The 16,128-nt window shown below is 47.3% G+C and overlaps 1 protein-coding gene across 1 annotated transcript in view; it reads left to right on the top strand.

The window, feature by feature from the left end:
- The window catches only part of ATXN10 (ataxin 10), a 156,200-nt gene extending 141,583 nt beyond the window's left edge, over nucleotides 1-14,617 (top strand). Inside the window, exons 11-12 of the mRNA XM_061204219.1 lie at nucleotides 12,642-12,829; nucleotides 13,306-14,617. Coding sequence (XP_061060202.1) covers nucleotides 12,642-12,829; nucleotides 13,306-13,308 — 191 coding nt within the window. The 3' untranslated portion in view covers nucleotides 13,309-14,617. The remainder of the gene's footprint in view (nucleotides 1-12,641; nucleotides 12,830-13,305) is intronic.
- The last annotated feature ends 1,511 nt before the right edge of the window (nucleotides 14,618-16,128 follow it).

The raw sequence follows: 16,128 nt of genomic DNA, 5'->3' as shown, positions 1-16,128 counted from the left end.
TCTGGGTATGCAGTTGTCTCAGTATTGGAAAGACCTTCCTTTCACCGATGTCTCTGCAGGGCCACCTTTGTCATAAATCATTGTCTTGTGGGCGTGATTCCATTTCTGGCTCTCTCTTCTCTGTTCAGAATGTTGATCTCTTTCTCTATCCCTGCATGGTAGTGTCTTAATTACTATGACGTTATCATCTTGATAGCAGGTAGAGGACATTTTGGGTATTAACCAGTGCTCTCTGGCATCTTTATTGTTACTGTCACTGGTCCATTCCGCAGGTGTTTCTTGAGTATCTGGTGTGTTATGCTCTGGGCATTGTTCCAGCTGTTGGGGATAAAGTGGTGACCAAGGAGGAGACGCTGTCTGCTCTCGTGGAGCCCGTGGTCTGGTGGGGGTGGGCATAGCGTGTACCAGGCCTGAGGACAGGCGCTCGGCGTCCTTGGGGGCAGGAGCCCTGCCATCTCCCTTAGGAAGCCCCCCCTCTGTGCCCCGAGCCGCTTGCAATGTGCCCTGGCTGGGTCTGCTCCCTGGGGCAAACCATGTTGGATTTACCTCTCTTTCAGTCACCCCTGGCTCAGGGAGGGGCGCATCTCCCTAGGCCTTCCCCACTCTGTCACACCCAGTGTCACTCAGCCCTTCCTGACTCTCCTTCTGGGGCCCTGGCCTCCCTCCTCTTCCCCTGTCCCCACAAGCTGTTCCTCTGCCTGGGGTCTCTTCCCATGTCTACACTGGCCAACCCCTGCTCATTCTTTTATTTTTTAAAATTTTTTGGGACTATCCCTCTTAGAAATGAGCACATTGATTTTTTAAAAATTTATTTATTTATTTTTGGCTGCATTGGGTCTTCATTGCTGCACGCGGGCTTTCTCTAGTTGCAGCGAGCAGGGGCTACTCTTCATTGTGGTGCGCGGGCTTCTCATTGCAGTGGCTTCTCTTGTTGTGGAGCACGGGCTCTAGGCACGTGGGCTTCGGTAGTTGGCACACGCAGGCTCAGTAGTTGTGGCACACGGGCTTAGTTGCTCCGCGGCATGTGGGATCTTCCCGGACCAGGGCTCGAACCCATGTCCCCTGCATTAGCAGGTGGATTCGGAAGCACTGCGCCACCAGGGAAGCCCCCCCTGCTCATTCTTCCAGTTAGATTTAAATGTTATTTATTCGAGAGAAATCTTCCAGGATCCCAGTTCAAATAAGGCCCCCTTTTATTGTTTCATTTATCCTGTCATTTCACACTGTAGCTGTTAACACTGGTTAGTAATGTGTTTATTTCTCTCCATTGGACGTTCCAGAAAGATCAGGACCTTGAAGTTCAGGACCACTGAGGTATCAGGCCTTCATCTCACCAGCACTTAGTTCATACTGAGTAAACAGGTGAATATACACGTGCACACCTCTGCTCCTCCCTCCCTCCATGGTGATGATTGCCTTTACTTTCCATCCCTTAGCTGAAAATTGGCAGAAGGAGAATGAAGAAACTCTGAGAAATGGTGTCGTATTTAACAAAACCTTCAGGTGCTGGTTGGGAAGCAGTGGCTCGTAAGATGCCTTTGAGCAGGTGACATATCCTTGGGTGGTGTGGTGACAGCTGGAGAACTAATTGCTGTTGATAACTGAACACACAGGGGTTCATCGACATGAATGATCTAGCTTTTTCTGTGACACCCATGATCTGTGGCCCAGCTCTGTTGATCTCAGGGTAAATGCCTGTAACAATAACGGTAACTGTCATAACAGATCTGTGTATTCACATTTATTGAGCGCCTCTTTCATGCCAGGCGTTGTGCTCTTATTTATAAGACTTCATGACCACTCTAGGAGACAGATACTATGATTATCCCCATTTTATAGCAGAGGAAGTTGAGGCAAAAAGGTTTTGTACCTAGCCAAGGCCCTGAGCTGGGGAGGAGCAGGAATGGCGATTTGAACCTGGACTTCGTGACTCATTTGCCATATTGGGAAGTTGTTTTTTCTTCCCCTCATTGAAACTGAGGCAAAGGAAAGTGAAGCCACGCGCCTGGCAGGGGAGCCAGGAGTGGGGGCCAAGTGCCTCTGGCCCACAGGTGGGCTGCGTGTGTGCGCGGGGCTGGGCGCAGCCCGACGGGTGTTCCCCTCCTGTCCCCTCCCGTACCGCCTGTCCAGCTTGAGCGCCCAAAGTCACAGAGCTTGTAAATGGCAGAGTTGGGGTTCCAGCCCAGGGCGTCCCAGTCCACTGTCTTAGCCCTGCTGTTACGGACACCGGGCTGGTCCCCGTCCCCGCTCTGGCCTCCCTCCAGACCACCCTCCGCACAGCTGCCGAAGGGAGCTGCTTGAGTTTTCTACTTCAGCCCTTCCAGTGGCTTCTCATCGTATTAGAATAAAATGCGGACTCCTCCCTTCAGCCTGAAGTCCCTCAGGGCTCCAGCCTCGCTCTCCGGCACTCATCCCTCCTCCAGCGGTGGCCTTGCCGGGCTTGTGGCTCCTATCTCCGCCACCCCGCCCCCAGCTCCCCAGATGACCGGTGTCTTTTTATCTGTGGTCTCAGCTCAGTCCCCTCCTCAGAGCAGCCGTCTCTGCCCTCCCTGGCCAGTGCCCTGTGTCCTGCAGTCACGCGTTACCAGAGGTCTGTCTGGGGCTGGTGCCTGCCTCCTGCCCAGGTCAGCGCCCCAAGGGCGGGGACCTGCCTGTCCCCATAGTCACTGTATTCCCAGCATCGAGCATAGGGCCTTCACGTTTTGCTTTATTAATGTCAAATGAGCACACAGGTCGTGGTCTGACCCTGAGAGACTGGCTGTGTGGTGAACAGAGAGTCTGCACTTACAGCTGCACCGCTTGCTCTAATTCCGGTGTAAGAGTCAAGAAGTGTGTTCTTCATAGAGGAGAGGAAAAGCACCGGAAAGCGTTAGATTTCTGTAATTGAATGAGGTTTCTTTCCCCCCAAAGTGGGATATCCAGTACTTTAGAAGCTTTAAAAGAGGCGTGTCAAGGAAGAGTTTAGAATGTAGTGTCATCACAACAACCAATTTGGCTTTTACATAGTCTCACGTGTTACTGGTATTTGTTTCCAATTAGTGTTGGAGTGATTTGCATATTATAAGTTTCTGCTGAGAGTTGTCTTGACTTTTAAATGGACACAGCAGCACTCCTCCCTCAATGAGGGTGAGCGGAACCATAGATGTGCACCCGACTTTCAGCTCACCTGTTGCTAATGGAAATAGAAGCAGACAGCACGGAATATCCTCGGGTCTGTGCCTGCTCAAACCTGTGGGCCCACCCACTCTTGACTGGGGACTCTCTGGGAGCTGCTGGGAGGGGAGGAGGGGTGGAGAGGCCACCAGCATGGCCTGGGTGACCCACAGAGTTCATCATCCCCAGAGACTAGTGACATCTGGACCAAGGACAGTGATAACAGATGCTTAGGCACATGCGGTGTGCTGATGCTTTGGTACCTGAAGTAACGGGAAGATGATACCCAACAATTATCTTCCCAACAATTATCTTCCATAATTTAGATGGGGTTGCTTAACGTTTTCTACTCGAAATTTTAATTTCATTTTGAGCTGTTTACTGTTACTTCCAAAGGCGTTTTGCCGAGGTAGTCACTCTAACTGGTATCTGAGAGCTTAGCTTATCTTTTGAGATTTCTTTGAAGAGAAAGGGACTCTATTTCAAGTGTTATAAACCTGCTGCCCCTTCCGCTGATGTGTAGGCAGAGCTCAGAACTTGCGGTCAGGCTGGCCGGAGGAAGGACTGCACTGGGCCTCCCCCAAGCGTCCTCCCATCGGCTGTGGCCACTGAGGAGGGCTTAGGAGCAGTGGGGTGGGTGCTGGAGCCTGCCTCCAAGCCAGGCCCGCCCGCTTCAGGTGTGTGACCTCGGACAGGACCTCAGCCTCCTGTGTCTGAGTTTTCTCATCAGTAGAATGGGTTGATGACACCTCCCTCAGGTGGTGTGTTGGTGAAGGTTGAATACTTCCTGTGAGTGCTTGTAACAGCCCCTGAGACGTGTTGTGCATTCTACAGGTGACAACACCCGCTGCTGCCATTCCTTTTATTGTTATTACTGTTACTATTTTATGCAGATAAACTGGCAGTCTTGGCTTGTTTGAGGGACACTTAAGTTAATTCCTCTGGCAAAGCTTTGCTTACATGGAAGGTAGAAATTCATTCAAGCCAGCAATTCCTTTATTCCAAAGAGCACAGAGCACTATAGAAATACCCTCCTACCTGGCTGCCGGGGCCTTGAGTGGGCTCTGTCTCTTCTGGGCTCTCACTGGCTTCTCTTCATAAGTTTCTCAGTCGTTAGAGCCCAGTGATCTCAAGTTACATCACACCCTTCTGTGCCATCTCCAAAGTGAAGCTCACTGCCGGCAGTACCCGTGGATGTGAGTTGAGACTCTGGGGCAGTACCTTTTCTTGAGACGTTTACTGTGTCCAGAAAGCCTCTCCCTGAGGAGGTCTCCCCTGCAGCCCAAAGACTGAGGTTGTGTAGCGCCGGGGGGGGGTCTGTGTGCATGTGGTCATTGATGCCTCACATACAGCTCAGATCTGACGGGAGAACTGGGGTGCCTGCCCTTGTTAGAGGGCGGAGGCCAGGCACCAGGGAGCATTCATCCAGAGGTATTGAAAACTTCCCTCCTCCTGTGTGTGCCAGGAGCTGCAGCGGCCCAGCCCGGAGTCCCTGCACACAGGTGAGCACACGTTCCGTAGAAGGGCTCAGGATGACACAGTGGCAGTATAGTGTGCGGGGGCCCAGGAGAGGGAGAGGGGGACCCCCCACGTGACAGGCCCTGCTCCGTGTCGTGAGCCTCTGCTGCATGCCCGGCGTGTGCCAGGCTCTGCTGAACACGTTACACGCAGTGGCTCCTGTAGAGCCTCAGAAGTGACATTAGAGCCCTGCCCCAAATACACATGGAACCGCTTGGTGGCCCCAGGCCCTGTGGTTTAAGTTAGAAGTGGCCTTGGTTGGTTCTGATCTGAGACCTGTTGTGTGGCAGACGCCAGACCGACTGCCTCTTGCCACGCCGGGCTTTGAAGTGGTGAGTAAGATGACTCCAGAATGCGTAATGGACGCAATTAGTTTTGGTGCCGTAGGACCCTTTACCACAAAACCCTGTGGATGTGAGGTACCTGCAAGCCCAGCCCTCGCTCGGCCACAGGCGCTTTGGAGTGGGGAGCGCGTGGTGACTGCAGACCCGAGCGGGTATCATCTTCCTGTTACTTCACCGCCACAGACAGGCTCGCTGGGCGGGGTGACAGCAGCCAACCTTGGGTGCCTGCGCTTCAGCCATCTGGGATTTGTGAAGGACGGAGGGCTCATCCCGGCCAGGGCCAGGCTGAGGACTGTGGTTCCGCGGTTCTTCACCCACATGATGACACTGAGGAGCCTGGTGAGATGGAAAGACGGCTCAGGCTTCCGAGAGGAGCCTTAAAGCTGGGACCATCTAATCTCTCCCTGTAGGCGGTCAGCTGATGGAAAGCAAGTGGTGCATACTGAGGACGGTGAATGTAGCCTTTGTTTCAGAATCATTAAGAAACAGGCTATGCACAGAGACAACACTTCCCTGGTTGACCCTTGTATGTTAGGATATTTCTGTGAAAATTCAGCAGTGTTTTATTGGGCCTTTGTACCACTTCTTTGATGTTCTAGTTCCCTAGAGATTTAGAGACCGAAAAGCAGCCTCAGCTTTCAAAGCAGTGGTGTTTCTGAGATGACTTTTTCCCTCAGTAAAGACTGAAACTCTCTCCTCCTTCTTGTAGGACATATTAAACACAAGTATTATTTTATGTTCTTCAGACTGTGACCTACAGTTTACAGATCTGGCAATTATTTGTTCCCCCACCCTCTTCTGTTAGTTGGGGTTTATTTTACTGTGTTCAGTATTAACGATTAGCCGTTAATTGGCAAATGAGAGAGTGTACATACATTGATTTATAAATGCTGTTAGGATACACTACAAAACCTAGAACAGTCCGCATCGGCACGGCACTGAAACACTTGAACCACAGATGTGCCCTCGTATTAAAATGCAAAAATGCAGAGGGAAATTAGACATCAGATAGACCAACAATTTGGAGAAGGAAGAGGGAGCCCAAAGGGTGGTTTGTGGTGGTTACTGAACACACACTGGTTTCCAGCACCGTGAGGGGAGGCCGGGTACACAGTCTGCACGATGAAGACTTCCGCTTCAGTTTTCTGAGTGAGAAGAGTGCGTAGTTTAACTGAGTGACTTACATGGAAGTTGAGAGAGAATGGTGACAGGTGAAGGCAGAGCTAGAATGCACTTCACTGCGCAGTGAAGTTTCTCTTAACGTTTGGAGGTAGAGTTCACCTCTGCGGAAGTGGGTGGCACTTCATTCAGGAACGCTAACGGTGTTTTTCAGGTTTATTTCCTCCGCGAGGACCCTCTCTTGTCTGTGCCCCGTGTCATAGGTAAGTTGCCCTCCCTCCTCTGCCCCCGCCCCGCCCCACTCAGGCGCCCCCTGCGGCGTGTTTGGACAGGTTCCTCCTGCAGCAGCCGGAGCCTCATTGGAGTCTGGGGTTCCCTGGGCAACCGTTTGGGAAATGCCTTTTTTTTTTTTTTTTTCTTCTCTCCTCAGAAAGTGAATACTTGAAGAGCAGGGCAGAGGTTGGTCAGGACTCCTGCAGACGGGGTCGGGGTCGGAGACCTGGGCCCACCGGGAACGCGGCCCCCGAGGTGCGCAGTCTCTCCGACTCGCGTGGCTGGGAGGGAAGCAGAACTGGTTATCTCGGCAGGAGGGCAAGTCATCCTGTCATTATCACATTCCGTGCCCTTTTTTCCTTCGGCTGACGGAAATTGCCATATTTTGAAGTGTTTGGTTTTCAGCAACATAAAACGTTTTCAGAACAATTTTAAAACCGAATTACTACTTTGCAGTCTGAAAAATTATGCAGTTTTACCATAGTCTGAGAAGAGATAAGTTTAGATGTGGAAGCTGTTCATTAAGCATCCTCACCTTGAGGGAAATCTTGTCATGACGTGGCAGAAGAGGACCTGGTTCTGTGGACGCCTCATGGCGTAGTCTTGCCCGGTGTGGGGCGTCCTGTTCTCAGACCAGCTTCATCAAAGGTTTCCGCTGTATGTTCTGTGGCCTACTAAGTAGTATGCTTCGGAACGCTTGCCAGTACATAAATTCCTTGCCATAAATGGGTTTGTTGTCTGAAAATATCCTGGAAGCAAAATTAAATGTAGATATTATGTATAGTAGACATATTTGTTATATGTATATTATACATTTTATATTAAATATAGAGATATATATATTACACATCTACAGGTATATTAATATCTAAAACACCATTTATAGATATTACACATATAGTTTTGTCTGTACACACATATATATCCTGAAACGTCAGTAAAATCTTTTATCATTTAAATTGTTTTAATTTAAATAGTTTAAGTTTTTCAGTGCCAGTTCTTTTAAAAGCTTATTTTTTCATTCAACAAATATTTATTGGTTCCTTCCATGTTCTAGGCCAGAGTTTTGCAAACCTTTTCTGTAAAGGGCTACATTTAGTCAGTAGTTTTGGCTTTGCTAGCCATACTATCTCCATCATAACTCGCCAGCTCAGCCGTTGCAGCGTGAAAACAGCCGTAAACGATTCATAAATGAATGAGCATGGCTGTGTGCCAGTAAAACTTTATTATGGATACTGAAGTTTGAACTGCAAATAATTTTCGTGTGTCACAAATTGGTATTCTTCTTTTGATTTTTTTCCCCAACCATTTAAAAATATGAAAACTGCTTTTAACTTGGAGCCATGCAAAAACACGGGCCATAATTTACCACCCCCTGTTCTCAGCAGCCTTCTAGACACAGCAGTGACCAGAGCAGAGTCCCTGTCATAGCGGGGCCTGCGTCCCGGGCACCTGCAGGACTTTAAGTAGCACTGATTTCGATAACTGAAAGTTACGTGGCGTCTTTCTCATCAGACAGTTCCAGGTTTAATGTTTTAACTCACCTGACTTGACTTTAAAAGTGAATGTGGCACATAAATCTGCTGGTCGTGGACTCTTCTTCTGTCTCGGTTAGTCCCCCAGCCCACATCCTTCTGCCCTGCCCTGTCTCCTCACCTACCTGGTGCAAGGCTGCAGGGCTCAGCGTGGAGCCCGCGTCCCCCCGAATCCCGATGCACCGCTGCCGCCACACGAGTGCTCGGGGTCCAGGGACCGCTTCTCGCTTGGACTCACCAGGCCCTGTGGTTTCCAGGTGCTCAGTCCCACGCTCATCTCTGTGGCTCCTTCAAGACACCACGTGTTCTGATGAAGAGCCGGCTGGACTGTCGAGTCCTCACCCTAGTGCTGGTCGCAGGGTTCTTTGAAGGCAGTTTTGTAACAAACAGGCTCACGCTTTCTATTTGGAGTCGCCGTGGAAACGTTAGAAGCTCTCTTTCTAAAGCCAAGCAGACAATAAAGCACTTCGAGTGTTAAGGATTAGAGGCTCTAGAAGATGTTTAATTTTCTCCCCCACTCCTGCTTGCTTTCTGTCTCTGTAGAGAGGGAACAAGAGGGCGATGTGAATATTAACCGGGGCACGCTTTCATCTCCCTGTGACCCTCGAGGGTCGGCCTTTCCTGCGCTAACGCTAACGAGGGGAGTTGTGCATATTCATAAGCCGGGCTTGGGCATCAGACACAGCTCACGGGGTGGGGCGGCTTTCCGTGCTTCTCTTTTCAACACAAACGTTATGAAAGCAACGACTATTAAAATTTGGTTTTGTAATTATTATTAAGTCGGAGACCCTAGACAGTAGTGCCGAAATGTTCCCACTGGAAATAGGGACAAATTAGAGGACCTTTGTGTGGTATTTAATTTATAGGCGGACAGTACAAACCCCAAAATGCTGTGCTTGCTTAGGGTAGAGATGTAGCACACACCTTTCGTATCTGCCCAAGAAGAGTGTGAAGCAGCACGTCGTGAAATCCTCCTTAAAGAGGAGATAAGATCAGTTTCACTTACAAAGAATATGAACTATACATTTAAGTGACAGTGTTGGGGGTTGCACTGTTGTTCGTGTGTTATCTCTGATATTCAAGGTGCTGGAAGGGCATTGACCCCACCGTGGCTGTATGGCCTTCCTCCCCCCGACCCCTCCCATGCCCTCCACTTAACGTCTTTTTGCCCTTTGAATACCAGTTTCGGAAGAAGGCTAACTTGCCTTTGCTGCCTTGGGCTCCAGTGCTGCTTCCGCCAGGTTGTTGATACGGTGGCTGTGCCGGGAACCTGTTCCCTGTGAGACTGGTGACGGTCACGTTCGTTCCTGAAGCCGTGCGGCCCAGCAGGTCTGTCCATCAGGAAGATCGTCATAATCTCATCCTCTTCCGTGCTCCCTTTTTCCTGCATATAAGATGGGGATCGTGTAAGTTTTTCTACAGAAATGAGATACTAAACACTTCTTAGAACACCGTTACGGGACTTCCACAAAATGTGCTAGTTACCCCCGCAGATGAACGTGATTGAAATCCACCCTTGCATCTGTCCACGTGGGAATTCGCCTGTGTTTTGCTGTCATGGACCTTTTACTTACACGGTCCAGCTTCCTTGCCCAAGTTGCATTTATATTGGTTTACTTTCATCTAATCTCTCAACCCTGCAAAGCCCTGAGTCAGGAAACCACACCAAGAACTGCAGCAGAAGGAAAGGCACAGCCTGTGTGGGTCACTACACTGCCACGATGCCTTCCTACGCGCGCGCATACACACACACACACACACACACACACACACACACGGTGAGTGGGAGATAGCGTTTGCTCACTTGGACATCAAGCAAACATTTCCCAGCACCGTGCTTGGAAGAGGACAGAAGGGTAAATAAGACATCAGACTTGCTTATGAGGAGTTCACAGGGTGTTCAGGCGGACAGAGATATAAACAGATAATCATAGCTCCCATGACGTCAGCAAACACATTGAGAATCCACTCTGTGTCAAGACGTAGCTGTGTGCTGGGGATCTAGAGGTGGACTCTGTGTGGCTCCTGGCCTGGAGGAGCTCATAGACACCTAAGCAGATAAGTAAGTGCAATGTGATGAGAACTAGTTAAAAAAAAAAAAAAAAAAGGGCGGGGGGTGGGAGGAGAGTGTTTTGGAAATACAGAGCAGGCGCACCTATCTTATGCTGGTGACGAGGGGTGGCTGGGACAGAGGGTGGGCTTCCAGGAGCATGAGCTCGGCTCTGCGCCCTGCGGGGAAGGGGCAGGTGAGGGGAGGCGTGTCCCAGGTCAGGGCCTCGTGTGTGGACAGACAGAGGTGGGGCCTGTCAAGGTGATGTTGACAGAGCCTGGGGTGTGAAGGGCACCTGGCAGAGAGGGATGCGGGGACCCTCTGGAGGGGTCTTATTTGCCCCGTAACTGAAACCATTTGACAGTTCGAGCTCTGGATGGTGGTTCCTTCCCCCAGAGACACTCGGCATTGGCAGCTGGCAGTGACAAGGCTGGCATCACATTCCTCGATTACAGAGCCAACCAGCCCTCCAATTTTGAGGTGCTTTTGGTGCATTTCTGGGAATTTCCGTTTTCTTTCAATTATATTTAAGTGAATGACCAGGAAGCTTCAGGAAGCAGCGTTTTGCATCTGTCGTTTAGCGTTAGAGAGTTATACCTATGAACTAGAATTCTCTAGGCTTACATGCTTTCTTGCCTAACTTTACCCTCAGATGTTCGCTCCGCCAGTCGGTTCTCATGATCACTGCCTCCCCCTTTTCCTACAACGAGTGAGGAAATGGATTTGAGTAATGATGATGTCGTCCCGCATGAGAGATCAATTGTAGCGAATGATTCATTGTTGAGAAATTTACTGATGTGTTGGAAGTTTCTGTCACCCGGGATCATTATTTTTATTCTCTATCCTGTCACAAAGTGGGGGTTTGGTGATGTGGCAAAGAAGGAGAAACGCAGATTTAGGTTTTATGCGTTTGAGTGTTTGTGTGGATTCATCTCCAGGAAAGGAGTACACTCTTCTAAGGGACCTGGGCTCTATCATGAGAGGATGACGGGTAATGGCGAGATGAGAACATATTCCCCACCAAGGGGGGCGGCTAACTGTAGAATCCCATCAGCTGGGCACCGGCAATTCCCATTCTTTGCCCTTTGGAACAGGTTAGCCATTTATACCCCCGAGTGGTTTTGATGATGAACCTCTTAAGACCAGTGGGTCATTTACTCCACAGCATTTGCTGGTCCTCTTCCTCATGCAGCCCCGTGGCCCGTCCTGGAGGAGCTGGAGAGGCGGGCCGGCCGGCAGCTGGTTCCTGTGTGAGGTCCGAGTGTGACCAGGACTGCGGGCCGGTGTGGGCCGTGTTGGAGGGACTAAGAGGGAGCAACCACAAAATGCTCCCTGAACACGAAACTGGTGCATTTCCTGTGTTTCATTTGCCTAACTTTAGTCTCAGGCTCACTTTTTAGTTTCCTTTGAGGTTATTGCACTAGGGAAACAGTTTGATTCACTTTCTTTGTGCATGTGGTGGCCTTTCTCCGTGGCTTCCTGTGTCCAGACGAGGAGCCAGAAGTGTCTCGGCCCCAGCCTCACCGCTGTGCTAGGATGCGGGATGGGATCAGGAGTGCTGACTCTTCAGCAGAAGGACCCACCTCTGATACCTTTTGGGGGCACAGAGGCCCCAATTCTGGCATCAGAAATGCCTGCATGGGAAACGTCTGGTAATAAGAAAGGGCTTTTTTTCCTGCTACCTTCCATCTGATCTTGGGCAGGGGGGCCTCTTTTCATTGGAAAAAGTGTTCCACGCTTGGCACTTTGTTTCTTCTGAACCAACAGAGGGTGCCAGGCCCCCTGTCCTTGGTATCTCTCTGTGTCCCTGGATCCAAGACTACAGCAGTTTTTACACAGCCTTTAGAGAAGGACATCTAGCAGCAACTTAATGCCTTTGTGAGGTTTACGCAGCTCTTGGTAACTAAATCAAAGACTTCAGAAAACAATGCAGTGATTCTATATTCTTCGTAAGGTGTCTTCTGTCTGCTGTGAAAGACGCTGCACACAACATTTAAAATTAGGGCCAGGGCACAGTAAGGCGCAAGGATGAGATGCTTTCTCAAGGGCACAGGGATTCAGACTGAACAGTAAATCCTTCAAAGTCTTCCTTCATCTTTAAAATATGGAATGAGGGAAATTCCATGGTGACTCCCAAGAAGCAATTCTTATCTGTAACTGGGCTTACTTTAAACAAGATGATTTTCTTGTCTGATTCTAGCCTGGCATCTTCATGACTCATTCTGTAATGCTCTTATTCCTTGCCTGGTGACTCAGTAACATAATTATCCAACGTACGTGTGTGTGCGCGTGTGCGCACGCATGTGCAGTCCTACATACAGGCTTGTGTTCACATACTTCAGATGTGACTGCCCTAAGCCTTTGCTTCCTCGTTCGTTCATTCAGTTAAGTATCTCTGTGGGCCGGTTGCTGGACATCTCACACACACACACACAAACACACACACACATTGGACATACATGTGTATATGCGTGTCTTATACCTTTTTAATTATTTCTCGCTTTGCATGCATATTCATAGCACATCCTCAAGAAAAATGTGTTGATTCTGGGTTTTCAGGGTTGCTTGCTCCTCTCCGTTTCCAGTAATGCTCGTGTGAAGTTCTAAAACAGGAAAGTACACTGGCAGATTCCTTCACTGTGGTTCCAGTTCTAACCCAGTGGGTGGTGTATGCCATCCGAAACCTCACGGAGGACAATAGCCAAAACCAAGATTTGATTGCAGAGATGGAGGAGCAGGGGCTGGCAGACGCATCCCTACTTAAAAAAATGGGTTTTGAAGTTGAGAAGAGGGGTGACAAGCTGATTCTGAAGTCTACTAGTGACACACCTCAGCTGGTAAGTATGCCAGAAGGAGTGGTAATTCCCTTTCAGTTTGTAGAAAGTGGTCCCCGCTTCCCCATCACCTTGGGCGTGACACAGTTCCTTCATAAGAACATGGATGGGAGTAATTTTGCCTTCTAAGATGGCAAAACCCTAAATTTAATTGCAAATAATTTTTCGTTCAGGCTTTATGCTGCCATTTTCTTAAGAGAGTTGAAATTTCAAACTCGTTCTAGGGAAAAAATAGAAAATCGTATCAAAATTTTCCCGTGGTCTAAAAGTTTTTGGCATTAATTAGACTTTCTTTAAAATATAGCTAATGTTGAGCAATGAAAAGAACAGAAAACTCCTTGTATGATATTGAATGAGTTGTTTCAGGTTTCTTTCCGTTACTTCTATCGTTGACCAAAATTCTCTGTATTTTTTTTCATTTGACTGTTCTTGTAAATAGCTCTGTTACATCTGCAGTTTTGTTTCTTTTTTCTTCTTAGTGAATGAACTCTCCATCCAAAACTCTGAATTTTGGGAATCTGTTTCATGGATTTTTCATCTTCCGCAGTATGTGAAATTGCGAGTGTTTGAAGATTTATTAAGTACAAATTCAAGAACCCGTGAATCTTTTAGACAATAGAGTTAAATGCGTATAAGCTTAAAAGTGAAAGTACATGAGTATTCTGTGGTTTCTTTGCTTTAAAAACGTAATTGTCTGGTTTGCTTTTGTCCCCGTGGATACAGTGTGCGTTTAAGTGATATATTGTACTTACTGTGGCCGCAGATAATAAATTCCTCTTGTTGAGCGCATGTCCCTTCCTTGGCAAAGACTTGGAAGTTTGCTCGGGTCCACTTGCTCCTTGAGACGGCAAGTCGGCCTCCTTCCCTTCATTGTCTCTTTCTCGTGGGGTTTTCTGGGCTCTGGCAGGCAGTTGAAGTAGTTTCTCACTGTGATTAATTCTAGCAATCTCTTTTCACCCCTTCTGCCTTTCCAAAACATTGACAAGACTCATTTCCAGTTAATTAATTCGAGAGATGCTGAAGAATAGAGGGCTGTCCCTCTTCACTTTAGGTCCTGGGCTGTGTTGTCACTGAGCCCTGTCCCTTTGGAATGTGGCGGGAGTGAGCGGGTGAGGGAATATGGGGGCCATTAACTCTTCCCGTTCCAGATCACCCTAGACTTGGGCTTCTCCAGACCCATGATGTTTACCAGCCAGTGCCTGCATCTTACCCTCTGTTAAGGCTGTAAGTGGGAAGGAATAGTTCATGGTCATCTCTGTGTGCCGGGCCACAGTATTAAACGTTCATCCGTGTCTTCCTCAGTTTAAAAAGCACCAGTCTTAGGAAGGCACACCACTCAGTTTTGGCCAGGGCTTCACTGGAATTGCAAAAGTAGCTTTGAAGAGGTGGGAGGTTAATTGACCTGTGTCTGTCTGTCTGTATCTCTCTCTGTATATATACACACTCAGAGGTAGAACTGGATTAAGTGAGCACTAAAATCTTTGTAACCACCCGGATCATTAATATAATCAACAAAAACTCTGGTGGGAGGTCGTGTTGCAGACGCTTAAAACATGGTATCTTCTTGAGCAGCCGTGTTACTAAACTAAAATGTCTAGTGAGATTTTGCACAATTCCTGTTGAACCTTCCAAAATGAAAACAACAAAGACCCAACCAGAAGTTTTACAGAAATACCGACTGTTCCAAAGTAAAATGCTCCTAAGTTTTTGTAGCCATACTTAAATTGCTTTGTAAAAAACAGCTTTAAGCATGTTAAGAACAAAATAAAAGTTTTCCCATGTGCGATCTAATGTCCTCTATATAACTGAAGAAATACCAGCTTCTAGGACTGTGATAATCCATGAATAACATTTTTTTTCTCTCATTTGTGACATTCCGTCAGTAAAGAATCCTTTGCAAAATTCAAAATGCACGAAGAAGTCATTCTCTTCTGGGACACAAAGAGTTAAAACCTTATTCTCTAAATAGAAGTCTGGCCAAAGGGAAGAAGCAGTGGGGGTCCCTTTTTCCTTTTAACAAGTTTGCAATAGACACTTCTTTTTTTCCTCTCTCAATGGATGTATGCACACCAGTGGCATCACACAAACATGTCGGTATAAGCCATATAATAACAAACACAAATAAATAAAAGGGAGCCTTGTGAGAATACAGAATGGGGTGATGGTTATGTGTTTTCTAAATAGGAAATGTAGGGCTTGCATAGTGAAAACATGCTGATGGCTGCATTGTGGCCGCTTTTGATGCCTTTGGACAGATTAATTCCTGAGCACAACAGCTTCCCTGTCCTCTGCCAGCGGACTTAGAGCTTCTGAGAACCTTGTTTTACATGCTACAGAGGATTAAAGCACCACCTCAATCAGTCATTTAGAAGGGGAAAAAAAAAAGGCAGGCCAGCCTTACAAAATTTGTAAAGAGACAGAATGGTCACAGCAAGTTTTGTGACGGTATTATTGCTTTCAAGAGCAAACTGACAAAGCAGTTCAATTTTTTAGCCTGCTTTATTCTAAAAGGTAGCAGAGAAAGGCTTTTCTGCTTGACATCGAGTTCAAGTATTTGCAGAATGATTTCTTTAATACCTTAATAGTGGGTGTTAATATTTCAAAAATATTTATTTTCACAATTTTAGTAATAAACCATTAGAATTTGTCCACGTGTCCACATATATGAATACATCTCATGGGTTTGGCTTTTTTGGAAGCTAATGCCAGATGCATTTTTGTTCAGTAACTTCTGAAGCTAACCACCACGCTTTGGAAACTGCTGAAAGATGTCCATTTTGCAAAATGGGAGGTAGAGGAATGATTGAGGTCATTTGGGCTACCAATTAGTAAATCTTAAATCAAAAAATTTAGATTTTACGTATGTGTATCTTGTGTCCATTAACTTCTAAAGGCACTGATCTGCTCTTACAGCAACACCTGGGATTTAAATGTTACTTAAGTGATTTTTCACTATCCTTTAATTATATGAATAATGATAATATGAATAAGTAAACAAAGGTGTTGGGACAAAAATGCCAGTCTTTGTTTGCAAGAGGAAGACGTAAATATATATATATTTCGCCATCAATAAGTTCTACACATAAAGGAATCAATTTTTGTATGAGAGGCAGTAAAATTAAGACAGAATTTTTAAATGCAGAGAAGGGAAGGAAGTACCTTAACATTTAAAGTCTACCACAAAACCAGTCCTTTGCAGGAAAAAGCCCTCTCAGTGCTGTCCAAGGTTCTGATAATTTCAGCTACAGTGGCCTGAATATGGAAAATCGATTAAAAACCTTTTTTTAAAAAAGTTCAGATTT

Source organism: Eubalaena glacialis, chromosome 11 (genome assembly GCF_028564815.1).
Source record: "Eubalaena glacialis isolate mEubGla1 chromosome 11, mEubGla1.1.hap2.+ XY, whole genome shotgun sequence".
Classification (NCBI taxonomy): domain Eukaryota; kingdom Metazoa; phylum Chordata; class Mammalia; order Artiodactyla; family Balaenidae; genus Eubalaena; species Eubalaena glacialis.
This window is presented reverse-complemented; position numbering and strand designations above follow the sequence as displayed.